Source organism: Rattus norvegicus, chromosome 10 (assembly GCF_036323735.1).
Source record: "Rattus norvegicus strain BN/NHsdMcwi chromosome 10, GRCr8, whole genome shotgun sequence".
NCBI lineage: Eukaryota > Metazoa > Chordata > Mammalia > Rodentia > Muridae > Rattus > Rattus norvegicus.
In genome coordinates this window covers 90,727,847-90,741,936 of record NC_086028.1, presented here as the reverse complement: position 1 = coordinate 90,741,936, position 14,090 = coordinate 90,727,847, and the positions used below count along the sequence as shown (strand labels likewise).

At 41.1% G+C, this 14,090-nt stretch overlaps 1 protein-coding gene across 19 annotated transcripts in view; it reads right to left on the bottom strand.

The window, feature by feature from the left end:
- Positions 1-14,090, bottom strand: part of Tlk2 (tousled-like kinase 2) — a 99,805-nt gene that overhangs the window by 6,491 nt on the left and 79,224 nt on the right. For all 19 annotated transcript variants that reach the window (XM_006247574.5, XM_039086139.2, XM_039086133.2 and 16 more), the window contains 3 exons: positions 8,185-8,274; positions 5,660-5,829; positions 4,542-4,680 (listed from right to left, as the gene is read on the bottom strand). In XM_006247574.5, coding sequence (XP_006247636.1) covers positions 4,542-4,680; positions 5,660-5,829; positions 8,185-8,274 — 399 coding nt within the window. The remainder of the gene's footprint in view (positions 1-4,541; positions 4,681-5,659; positions 5,830-8,184; positions 8,275-14,090) is intronic.

Genomic DNA, 14,090 nt, shown 5'->3' with positions numbered 1-14,090 from the left:
AAATATTCTCTCTAGTTTCACTCTGACCACCCCATCCCACCCCTGCCCCAGCCTCCTTTCCCAGGGTTGTGTCTACTCCAAGTGTCTGTCATTCACAAGTTTTGTTGTTGATAGTATTTTGTAGTGATGGTGACAGCTGGGATCACACCTCGGGTCTCATGCGTGGGAGTGTTCTAGCAGAGCTATACATTCAGCCACAATATTTTTTTTTAAACATGAGGTGACAAAAAAGAAACAAAATCCCTTTATGATAGCTTCAAACACAGCTAAAAAGAACAGAGGTTTGACTTCTCTAAAATCGATGTTTATAGAGTGCTAAAGATTGACTCAGAGCTTCCACTGAGCTACCTTTCTAGTCCCTGAATTAATAAATGTTTTAAAGTTCAAATGAATTCAAGACCTAGAGATCTTTGAGAGCAGAGTCTATGCTCCTATTTAAGGCAGTATCTTCTGGAAGTTTTTACCACAACAATTCCAATATAAAATCCAGAGTGACACTAAAGTCTGAGTTATCAGAAGATGCATTTTCCTACTCTGAGTGAGACAGCTGAAAGACTAACAGTGCAGTAAAACCCACACAAAGACCATTATCTAAACCCCTTCTCTCCCAACCACTGGCCTCTAAAAAAATCTACGGGGTAGAGGCCTATAACAAATTGGTCAGTATGTAAGGTACCTGTGAGCATCTAGGAGATCAAAGAAATATGCTTGGTACCCCAGCCACAGCTCTGCTGAAGGCCAATTTCTGAAGACATTAGAAGAATTTCTGTAGATCCAGACCAGCAAAGTCCAGCCTAAGGAAAACCTTTTAATTGGGATCCTGCTGTGTTCCTGATATAAAAATCTAAACTTGGGGGTTGGGGATTTAGCTCAGTGGTAGAGCGCTTGCCTAGGAAGTGCAAGGCCCTGGGTTCGGTCCCCAGCTCCCAAAAAAAAAGAACCAAAAAAAAAAAAAAAAAAAAATCTAAACTTAAAGTCTCTTCGCTCATCCACATTCTCTGTCAAACGTGTTTACTCTCATGTGTTTACTGTCATATTTCTTGTCTTTTTCCTAACAGACGTATGGATGATGAGTACTGCGGCCTACGATAGACCATCTCACAAACGTATGCATCCTGAGACACACGCTGAAGGTGCAGCTCAGCTGTGATGGGTCTGTGGGGTGGATTTCCAGTGCCACACAAAACAAAACCCTCCATCCTAAACACTGAAAAACTTACTAGGACTAAAAGAGGAAGCAAAAAATATTTTTAAAAAGATGTAAACAAAAGAAAAAATGGTAAGAACAGCTCTTCCAAGCGGCACTCGGATCCTCAGATCCTTGATTTTATAGCTGCTGGGTGTTTACCACACATCACCTTAAATATGGCTTTGGGTGCATAACAAATAGAACTTTGATTCTAAAAATGACCGCTGAAATCTATTTTTATTCTGCAAAAATATACTGTTTTTTTTTTCCTAAAGAGGTGACAGGGAAAAACAGGGGTAGTGAACTCATCTAAGAGGCAGAGTGGTTAATTTATTAAGATTTTTAGAATGTAAAAGACAGTTCAACTAAACAGTACATGTTTGGTAAATCAACTTCCAAGATTTGGTTTCTCTATCTGTAAATGAAGAAATAAACTAATTTTTCTGTACTGACTAGTATTGAAAAAAACTAAATTTTTTTATAATGCTGAAAACAGCAATTATTGTGCTTTCCTACCAAGAGCTTTTAGAAGGATTGTAAAGAAACTAGGCCCATACTTATCCCCATACATACCCTCACACATACTTATCCCCACACACACCCTCACACAGAGGGAGTGACACTCAGAACGATGCCCACGTACACCCTGTACTCCATCATCTCTTGCTCCTTGCCTGTTTTAAGAGAGGGTCTCACTTTGTAGACATGCTGCTCTTGACCTCACCATCAAACACTTGCTTCAATTCTCCTGCCTCAGTCTTCTGAGGGCTGTTATTAAAAGCACGACCCACCTTGCCCTACTCACGTATCTTGCATATGTGCAAGAGTGTATGGTGAATGCACAAACTTGTGCAGGTGTGCACACTTGTGCATGGAGAACAGACTGTCAGGTGTCCTGCTCCATCATGGTCTATGTAGCCGTGTCTGATCTGGAATTGGCTGTGTTGACTAGACTGGCCTGGAGATCACTGTTTCTGCCTTGAGGGGCAGGATTAAAGGCCTGTGCCACCATGGTAGCTACCACCTATTCCTCTGAAACAGGCTCTCTCAGTGAGCCTGGAGCCATGTCCTAGTAATTCTCCTGTCTCTGCCCCACAGTGTTGGAGACTACAGACATGTGGATGGGTTTTGCTGGGTTTTTTTTGAGTGCTAAAATCCTAACTCAGGTCAGTCCTCAGGCTTACACTGAAAGCAATCTGACCACTGCCATCTCTCTAGTCTCCAAGCTCATTTATCTTCATCAACTGTACAATTCTGGAATGAATAGCTAAAACCCACAGTTATTTAAAATATTATAAGCCTGCCCACCCCCAGCCTGTTTTTATCTCCTTGGGTCATCATTATAAAAAGATAATATATTGAGGTCAATGATTATGACAAAGTTCTAAAAATTTAACAACCTCAGAAACCTTCTTTTGTTTACTTAGGACTCATTTATTTATTCATTAACTTGTTTGTTTATTGGCAGGTCTTTCTATATAACACTGGTTATCCTGAAACTCACTATGTAGACAAGGCTGGATTCAAATTCATTTAAACCCATCTATCTCTGCCTCCTGAGTGCTGGGATCAGATGTGCACACCACCACAGCTAGTTCAGAAATCCTCTATCTTACTTTTCACTATGAAAAAATACTCAGATATGCTTAAAACAGAAAACTCAGACAGCCAAGTAACCATCAACCAGCTTCCACCTTTGCTCATAGACATAACTTTTACATTATCTAAGAAGAGACTTTGGGGCAAAGTATTATATGATTTTTTTTTAATTTTTTAATAAACTGCCAAAAACAGCACCAGGTAGCAATGAGACAGGGTCTCAGGGTCTCCCCGTGTACCTGGTAACCTGGAATTGGCCTTACACTCAGAGATCTACTGGCATCTGCCTCCCAGTACTGGGATTAGTGTGTACTACTAGATATGGTATATTTTATTATTCTTAATAGCTATGTTAAACATATGAGAGAGGGGGTGGAGAGGTGGAGAGCTAACAAATACAAAGCTTACATCCAAGTTCCTGTGAACTCATATAGTATATAGTAGAGGTATAAACCTCTTTCCCAGAAGTACCAATTCTGTGTGTTTTTGTACCCCTTAGTGACAGGCACACTAACCCACAATATCCCTCACAGCAAGTAAATACTATAAATGTAACTTCTATTTAAAACCTAGACTTCCAAAGTTTTTTTTTTAAACGAGACATTTTTTAAAAGATGTTTTATTTATTTTATGTATATGAGTGGTTTATCTACATCTGCCTGTCAGAAGAGGGCATCAGATCTCATTACAGATGGTTGTGAGCCACCATGTGGTTGCTGGGTTTTGAACTCAGGACCTCTGGAAGAGCAGTCAGTGCTCTTAACCGCTGAGCCATCTCTCCAGCCCGACTTCCAAAGTTTTAACTTAGAAACTGACTCTTGACTACAGATATCATTTCACAAGCATAAGAGAAACAGAAAAGCAGTCACTGTCCACCTAACAATCAGCAGGACCAGTTGGGAGACCAGAACTCATTCCACATGTTCTGAATGGCATGCCCCTTTGTACGCTTCCACTAGAGCCCCTCATTACTAGGAAGATTCCAAGCCTGGGGCCTTCTCAGGCTGGGATGCTGCAGCATGCTACCTACCACTTCTGTGCTAGGAGGCTTCTCAGGGTTAAGAATCATTTAAGGCAGAATGTGGCTTTGTGTAATCACTCAGAAGGGAATAAAATCATAAAATCACTCACAAAAATACATGTCCCAGGCACAGGTATGCTTTGTGGTCTTAATAGTGAAGAGCCAATAGCAGGCAGGAGTGCTCACAGACCTGTGCGGCAGAGCTAGGTGGGGTCAGGTGACTGGGAGAAGGGCGGCAGGGGTTCAGTAGGAAGGAGCCGCAAACCCTTTAGGACATGCTAACAGACACAAATATAATTCTGCTCAACCATGCACACTCTGTCATGTAGAGATTTCATGGGATAGTATAGATTTTTTTGTTTTGTTTTAGTCTTATCCTGACTTTTACAACTCCTAATTCTTGACTTGACAAATCATTACCCTAGAAACAAATCCTCATGCTATTCGCACAAGGAGAGGATTCTACTTGAACTGTGAAGAATCCAGGGCCATTTTTTAGGCAACTAAGCAAGTCTGTTCTCTGCTACCTTGTACAGTCAGCACAGTGTAACAAACACTTATCTCCGGGCCACACAAGCACTCTCTCATGGGTTTTCCAGAACAGAAAGGAAACAGAAGAGAAATTGATATAGAAAGTCAAACCACACAGGATTAATTGCTAATCACTAAGGAGTCAGTAGAGCAGAGCCACACACATCCCCAGCAGCTGACTGGGCAGACCTAGATACCTACCAATAAGTACCAGCACCTTGTGACGTTAGCTCCATGCCGTCCACTGAATTGTAGCTATCGTCATCCATGATCTTGGAAAGACCAAAATCTGTAATTTTTATCTCTCCACACGCTGTACCATTTACTAAAAGGATATTACCTAAGAAGATAAAAACTTTCATGAATAAACAGAGTTTTCTTTATTAAGAGAAAAGATACTCAAAAAGGGATCAGTGAACTCTAAATCTTAGGAATAACAGTCTAATTCTAATGTTGGGAGAATCTTCAGTGACCACTGGAAATTTCTATTTTCTTAGAATCTCCTGTTTAATGTGCCAAAACCTATGCTGGGCACTGGAAATAAAAATGACTTGCCAAAGTAAAATATCACTTGTACAGGTGATTAAAAACAGAAAGAAAATGAAAAAAAAAATGGTGGGAAAATTTCACATGAACTTTCAGTGTGCTCTCTATGCTAGCCAGCCTAGAACAGCAATTTCAGGAAGGTGGGGGTGGGGGAGATCTAAAGAAAGCATTCTGGGAATCAAAAGTGGTGCCACAGCGCCACCTACAACAGGAAAGTGTAGTGACTTTAGAAACAGACCAGTGAGTGGTCACAGCCAACAGAAGAGGAAGGCCAAGCTACAGCTCCACAGAAAAGAAGATGACAAGCACACACATTTAAACAAACTAAAAGCCACCTAACAAAAACAAAAGGTAAGGAGGAAAAAGCTTCTTGCCTTTTCCTGATGCCTACCAAGCTAAATGATAATTATATAAAACTGCTCAGGTCTTGAGGAAATGAGGCATATGTGTACTTATCAGGGAGACCTGAGATAAACTACTGCATATGCGAATAATGGGACAAAGCCAAAATGGAACTTGCCAAAACAGTTGTCCCTAAATGACATCATTCATGTTCCTTGTTCAACACACAAAGGTACTGTTTCTCCAGAGAATTTCATCTAACTCATTCACCCACCCACCTATCCACCCACCCCCAGCACCAGGCAGCCCAGGACTCCTTTCTTCTCACTCCTGCCCAGGCATCCACAGTGATGTACTGTTGGGTCTTCATAGCTCCTGTCAAATTCTTAACAAACTTAAAGGTCACTTAAAAGACACAAAGTCAGCCATACCTGGTTTGAGGTCATAGTGTATGATGGGAGGTTTTATTTCATTTAAGTACTTTAAAGCATTCACAATCTGCATAATAATGGATCGGGCTTCTTTCTCCGACATTAATTTGTGCTGCTTTAGGTAGAAGTCCAGATCATTTCCTTCACAGTATTCTAATACTGTACAAAACCTGAAGACACATAAACCAGCATTTAACAGTGGAGTAGAAAGCAGATTAAAACTATCTAAACCACTCTCAGTGAAAACTCAGGTATTACAGCTTCTATTCCTTTCTTCTTTGTTCCCAAAACACTCTTCTATTCTGCATCAGCCGCCAAAGCTTATAGGAGGTGAGGTAACTGCTCTCTTGGAGATGAGCTTCTGCAATCTCCATACTGGCATCAACTGTGCCAAAGTTCACTATGGCATAGTTCTTCTAAGAACACTGACAAGAACTATAATGTGTGAGCTAGCCATCCTCTTATAGCAGGGTCTCCTTTGAATACCCTTAGCACATGTCCATTATTATACAGTGATCAATCACACGATTATCCTTGCATGTGTCTATTAAAACCGAATGCATACACTAAGGAAGAGTCTAGGTTCTGCCCATGTCTCAAGAACTGGTTGTATACTATGTCTGGCAAAAGGTTACACAAATGTGTTCCATATGGTATGAATTCTTTTACTCATATTTATGTCAATATATCATTCATTCCCCATTTAAAACTGCACACCATTGTTGGTACTACAAGTAACGCATCTATCCCCCCGACTATTCAAATTGATGTTTCCTTGTATTTTTTGAATATTCCTGAGAGATAAAAATACTTTAAAAAATATTTTTAGGTTATGGTTTCTCAGTCAGGACTTAACCAGGGAATAAAAACCACTTGAATATTGAAGACAGAGGCTTTGATTCGTATGCTGAAGATCTAAAAGGACAAACTGTCCAGTAAGACACCCTAGTGACCAGTTACAGCAGGAAGCTGTTAGCAGCTTAAAACCAGAGGGTCAGAGGATGAAGGTGGTGCTATGAGAAATCAGGTCACAAGGGAAACCAGAGCTGTGTGCATACCCACTAGGTCAACCCAGCTGAACACCCACTGACAAGGCTTACCAGAGATGCCTCCCAATGCAGTGGAATGAGGGGTAGCGGTGAGCAGCTATAAGCTGAACTTCAAGCCACCCTGCAACTGACTACAAAAACACACTTGCAGAATCTCAGGACTGAACAATAAACTATACTTTTTATGACACCTAAAAGGCATGCCAATGCTCTGGGAGCCTGTTCAAAATGCTCATTCTTATCTGAGATGCTGAAATGAGTCAGACCCTCTTCTTGGATACATGTCTACACATGGGCTGCTTGTCTGAGAGAGCTTCCAGGTGGATAGACCAAACTCCTGGACATCCTTTGGAGACTGAGGTACCATCTACAGGCCAGGCCTAAGGGATCTTATGCTCTTCTGACTCAGGCCTATCTGCAACTAAAAGTTTCCAAACACTGAAATATCCCTAAGCCCCGAATAAACCCAAATGCGCTGCAGTTTACTGAGTTTTGGTATCAAGAGGACCAAAATCTCACACAAATAATTTTGTTTTTCTGATACTCCAAAAGGCTGAACCCTAAGACCCCCTCCCAATTCTAAAATCCTATTGCCCAGGAACCTGTATTCCAACCTGCAGCACTGGGCTCTCTTTACTTTTGTCACGTAAACCTTCCTGCTTTAGGACACTGTGGTACTTAAGGCTGGCTGGGCTCCTCAGTCTCCAGAGTGGGGCTGAGGCTCTCTTCAACAGTCTATACTCACGATCACTAGGCCTGCTAGTGCCATGACAGCACCAGCCTGAACCAGTTCCTAGGTAAGGACTGACTGCTACGCTTTCAGGAACACTGTGAGCTGGGCTAGACAACTCTATGTAAGACTAAGAAGAATTGATAAATCTGGCTGTAAGAAGGGATAAACAAATAAGGACAACAGACACACACATGGATGGATAAGCATCATGTTAACTGAAATAAATCAGTTACAAAGGACCACATACTACATGATTCCACATGTGAGACTGTTCCCAACACCATTTCTAAGGTTACAGATAGCAGTGTCTGCTTAAACAGAGGGAGAGTAAAATGGAGAAGTGACAGTAAAAAGGTTCAGGTTTCTTCTGAGAGTGAAAACGTCAAAATGATTTTGGATAATGTCCATATAGATCTGTGACACACATGAAAACCCACTCAATTGTGATGGATGAATCTTATGGTATATAAATTAGAATAAAGTTCGCTAATTTTTTAAGTTGGTATCTTAACATTGGACATAATGGAAATATTTATGCCACAAATACTGACAATCACCTTAACTTTCTGTCAAGACAGTTTTTACCAGCATACAAGTGTCCTTATCCTTTAGTCAAGAGATGTCTGGCTGATCCAAATCTGAATTGTTATAAATATTTGCCTGTAAATTATCAGATCTAAGCTCCAGTCCACAAGGATTCATTATGTCAAGAAGATAAAGTAAGGGGAAGGGGTGGGACTTACGAGTCAGTGTCCAGTGAAAAGTAATCATACAGCTTCACTATTCTGGGGTGATCCAGTTCTTTGTGAATCCGGTATTCCCTACACGCATGCCTGTAAACACAATGGAAGCGTAAAAAGCAAGCATTGGCCTGCTGGTCAGAACTTACCCTCACTTCTCTAGCACTTCCCACTCCCACAGGTCCACTCTTTGCTCCATTTAGAGGCATCTGGTCAACCCACCTAATCACTCTCATCAGTCTACTTCCACTCATCTTTTCTATCTATTGCCACTGAGAAAGTAGTAGGTGCTCAAATATTTTTTTTTAAAAAGTATTTTCTTTTACATTTACTTATTTTATGTATGTGAGTACACTGTTACTCTCTTCAGACACACCAGAAGAGCGTATGGGATTCCATTACAGATGGTTGTGAGCCACCATGTGGTTCCCATGTGCTGGGAATGAACTCAGGGCCTCTGAAAGAGTAAGTAGTCCATGTGCTTATTAATCTCTGAGCCTCACTCCAGCCCTCAAATATTTCTTAAATGAACGGATGCCAACTCTTCTGTGACAACCACACCTCTTTTATGCTAATCCCCAACACTAAAAATTAGTCTTCTCTCCTATAGTGATGCTTCCAAGGACTGGGGAGATGGTATAATGACTAAGTGCTTGCTTGCTATGCAAGCATGGGGATCAGAACATGGACCCCAGCACCTCTGAAAATTCTGAGTGGGCATGGTAGTCCATCTGTATAGCAGCTTGGGAAGATGGTCACAAGTTCTGGGACCGACTGAGACCCTGTCCCTAAGGTGGACGAGTGGTGAAGGATTACTGACATTGGCTTCTACCTCCAAAGTGCTGCAATTACAACCATCAATCACCACAAAAGGCTTCACCTGAAACTAAACAACACGATAAACAAAACAAAACGATTTTTTTTTTAGACCACTAGATATTCTGCAGGTAAGAGTCTTGCTACCAAACCTGGTGACCTGAATTAAATTCCTGAGACTCACACAGTGGAAGGAGAGAACTGACTCCCACAATTTGTCTTTTGACCTACAGAGTGCTGTCTCACACACACACACACACACACACACACACACACACACACACACACACAGTCCTAACAAGTAAACCTGGTGACCTGAATTAAATTCCTGAGACTCACACAGTGGAAGGAGAGAACTGACTCCCACAATTTGTCTTTTGACCTACAGAGTGCTGTCTCACACACACACACACACACACACACACACACACACACAGTCCTAACAAGTAAACCTGGTGACCTGAATTAAATTCCTGAGACTCACACAGTGGAAGGAGAGAACTGACTCCCACAATTTGTCTTTTGACCTACAGAGTGCTGTCACACACACACACACACACACACACACACACACACACACACACACACACACACACACACACACACACACACACAGTCCTAACAAGTAAACCTGGTGACCTGAATTAAATTCCTGAGACTCACACCACAGTGGAAGGAGAGAACTGACTCCCACAATTTGTCTTTTGACCTACAGAGTGCTGTCTCACACACACACACACACACACACAGTCCTAACAAGTAAAATAAATCTAATTAAAGAAGCTTTAAAACGTACGTACCTTTCTAGTTTAAAAAGTGTATTATATATGTGAGATATGTATCAGCTACACAAAGAATTTTCAAAGAGCGAGCAAGGGCTTGAGGAGATGGCTTAGTCAGCAAACTACTTGTCTTACAAGTAACAAGGACCTGAGCTCAAGACAGCTGGGTGCGGTGGCCAATGGTTAAGATCCCAGTGTTGGGGAAGCAGAGAAAGATGGGTCTCTGGGGCTCACTGATGAAGTCAAATAAGAGACCCTGTCTCAGAAAACCATGGTGAAGGCTCCTAGGGAACATATAACGCTGTCCTCTAGTCTTTACATGTAGGTTCTTACACTTGCACACACAGTATGAGGCACACATGCATGCACGGAGTGACGCACACACAGACACATTTACATCATATATTTATCAAAAGGTATTAAAAGTGGTTCTTATCTATAGACAGTAACTAGAAACTGCTTTAAACAACTTAACACCATTTGAGATGTTTCGTTTAAGGCAGAAGTCAGAAAAGAGAAATTTTCTATTAAATAAATGAAAAAATGTGGTTTCTGAAGCTGGTATGTTCCAACATATCAAAAAGTACACATAAAGCATATAACTTAAATGCTTCATTTTATCATCACTGTCTCTCTATATAGAAATGGCAGGTCCACATTAAGGCCGCGAAGTAGCAGACACACACTGAGTGAGGAATGGAGACCTGGCTCCCGAGACTCCAGCTTCCTCATCACTGAGTGAGAAATCTACAGATGCATTTCTGTGGGTACGAAGCACACACAGCCTTGGCTCAAAACCTCATTTCACCAAAACAGCTTGACTCAGAATTCAGTGCAATATTACCTCTGACAAAATAAAATTACAGCAACAATGTGCAACTCTGGTCTAAAGAGATCACTGTTCAAGTTACTTCTGGTTAAGCAAACTTCGAGACTATAATTACATGCTCCTTTGAGTAACTTTTGCATATTTCAAAGTACAGATTATTTTCATCATAAATGCACAGAAAACAAAGGAAACAATGGCAGAGAAAGTTAAGAATGAAACTCATTCAAAGTTTTCATTATCTAAGCCAGGTATGGTAGCATACCCAGGAACAGCAGCATTTACGACACTGAGGCAGGGGGAATGGCATGAGTTCAAAGTCAGCTGGGCTACAGAATGAGATCCAAAGTCCGACAATTTACACTGATGTCCTCACCAACTACAGGAATCCCTAATAGCAAGTCCGACACAGCCCCTGTCAGGCTCTCAGGCTATTGCTGTCCTTGTCCAGCAAGGCATGACTGAGTAAGGCATGACTGACCTGTATCCCTCACAATCAACATTCCAGTTAGCATCCAAAAGAATAAAGGACTATAAAAAAGAAAGCAGATAAATTTATACAACAAAATGCATTCTTTTTTCTTTTTATGAAATGATGTAAACAGATTTCTGAAATGCTTGCTTTTATATTAGAATATTTAAAGGCTATTACATAAGAACATATGAATTCAGATATAAATTATTCTTCAATTTTCTGTATTTGAGTGATCTATCTGCATGCACACCTGCATGCCAGAAGAGGGCATCACCACCGTGAGCCTGTGGGTGCTAGAAACTGAACTCAGGACCTCTTGAAAAGAGCAGACAACCGAACCCAGGGCCTTCCAAATGTCTTCTTAATTGTCTGTTAACCAGTAAAGAATATAGAAATTTCTGTTATCTAAACCAAGGTGCGTACGTTATAAAAATTTATAACCAATTGCTCGAATTAACTACATGCAGCTGACCCACTCCTTTGGCCCCCCTTATCACTCTGAGCTCCACACCTAATGTCTAGGAGAATGAATTAAGGACTCTAAAGCCATCCCTGGATATGGCCCAGTCTCTATTGGGTACTCCCTTGATTAACCCATAGTGCTAAAATACAACCGGAAAACACCACAGCTCCCCTCAGCCCACCCCTCACTATGTGGTCCCGTTGTACAATCTCCCTTCAGGGGCATCGTTCAGACCCAGAACTGACCACTTCCCTGAGTGCTCAGAAAATAAAACTTTCATTTTTAAGCTTCTGCACCTGAAGCCAGTTTTCTCAGCTTTCACTCCCAACCCAACACACTGGGCCATCTCTCGAGCCCCTACTCGATCCTTTGAAAGACGCCACTTGCTTCCCACATTCCCTCAATGAAATGGCAGTGATGTTACAGTCCGGGGACCGTGATGAGCAACCTTATGTGTAGGGCACAAACAATGTCTGCTACTGAGGCAGTGATCTACAGGTTACTAGTTATTGATAACGCTGGGGTGCATGTTACACTTATCTATGACAGTAGTAAGCACTCTAACGAGACAAGACACTCTTTCCAGGGAAACACACTCGAAGCACGGGGCGACATTAATCTTCTGAGTTGCAGAATTCACATATTTCTGCACCAGCTGAAGCCCATATGCATTTATGAGAATACACACACACACACACACACACACGCACACACACACACACACACACACACACACACAACGGGTTTCTTTGTTCACAGATACAGAAAATGCTTCAGGTTGTGGTCAAATGGAAAAGCCAAAGGACAAGAGACTCGGGATGCCGCCGTGACTGTACATATCAACACACATGTAATAGGGTATGAAGCATCCCACATATTAGAGACACTTCAAAAGTCAGGAGAGGCCCGAGAGGTGTCCTGTGACTCGGGCCTGGGGATGAGGACAGAAAAAAAAAAAAAAAAAAAAAGCACAGTGGAGGTGTGGCTGACTGACATGTTGGGATAGATCTTTTCACAATCTCTTATGTTTTTAAAAAGAACTTTTTAAAAGGTAGGTGTGGCTGGAGAGATGGCTCACTGGTTAGGAGCATGAGCTGTTCTTCTAGAGAACCGTGTTCAATTACCTGGCATACACGTGGTTACTTTCACCATCTTTGACTCCACCTATAGGAGATCTGATGCCCTTGTCTGTCCTGTCCCCCACGGGCACTGAGTGTACGTGCAGGACAAACATATGCATAGGCAAAACATCCACACACAGGAAATACTTTTTAAAAATTGTTAATTAAAAAATATTTATTTAAAAAAAAAAAAAAAAAGAAAAGAGCAGACAAGTACTCTTAACCACTGAGCGATCTGTCCAGCCCAGAATAATATAAATCCATACAGAAATAGATATAAATTATTTTTACTAATTAAGACTGCTTAATATGTAATTTTTCCTATTTAGATTTTTGTTATGTTTTGGAAAATTAAAGAAACGTAGCAGGGAGGGATAGATGATTAAGTGAGTAAATGTTGGTTATGCAGGCTGAAGGATACAGGCTGAGACCCCTGTACCATATAAAAAGCCTGTGGGTATTGAGACAAGCAGATCTGGGGATCTTTGGGCTGATTGTCTAAAATGGCAAACTCCAAATACAGTGAGATACTCTGTCTTTAAAAAAAAAAAAAAAAAAAAGAGGTGAAATGGTTCAACAGAAAGAGAACTTGTTCTGTGACAATGTGAGTTCTGTCTCTGGAACATGCATGGTTGGATGTATCTGACACTTCACATGCATTTAAACGTGTGCTTGTAAACCCACACGGTCATAGTTTTGTTTTTTTTTTAATTAAAAAACAAAACCCTAAGGCAGACAGTGACTGAGAAGACCACTAGTTTCCACATGAATATGCACATGCACACACAGACCACATACTACCACCCCAGCTCTGCCTCACCCACCCTTTATATAAATAAAAGAAAAATAGTAACCTGTCATTTTCATACTGCAGGAGTAATATACCAAGCTTACACCGTGCTTATAAAAGAAGGAATTCGGTATGATGGATGTTGTATACTTATAATCCTACTTGGGAGATGGAGGCAGAAGTTAAAGGTCATTATCACCTAGCATCGTGCCGGCCTGGGACCCACAGGAGCCTGTCCTTAATGCCCTTTCCCACCCCCTAAAGAGAGGCACAAGTCTCAAAAGTCAACAAATGCAAGAATGCTCTATTTTGTTTAGGGTTCTTCTTAACTGAAAAGATTATTTTGCTCCAAACAAAAGTGGGAACTATCTCCCAAACAGAAGAACGATTTAATAAGACCTTACTGGGCAGGGCAATGTTACTAAGCACACGTCCTCTTCAATGTTAATCTGACACTAAATTATCAAAGCGCTCTTCAAAACCTATTATGTACTTGACCCAAGTCAAGTTCAGAGAAGTTAATGAGACTTAGCCAATTCACTCATTTTAAAAAACAGATTTACTTATTGAACTGGAGTGACAATGGTTTATAAGCACCATATGGGTGCTAGGAAATACACTCAGGTCTTCTGCAAG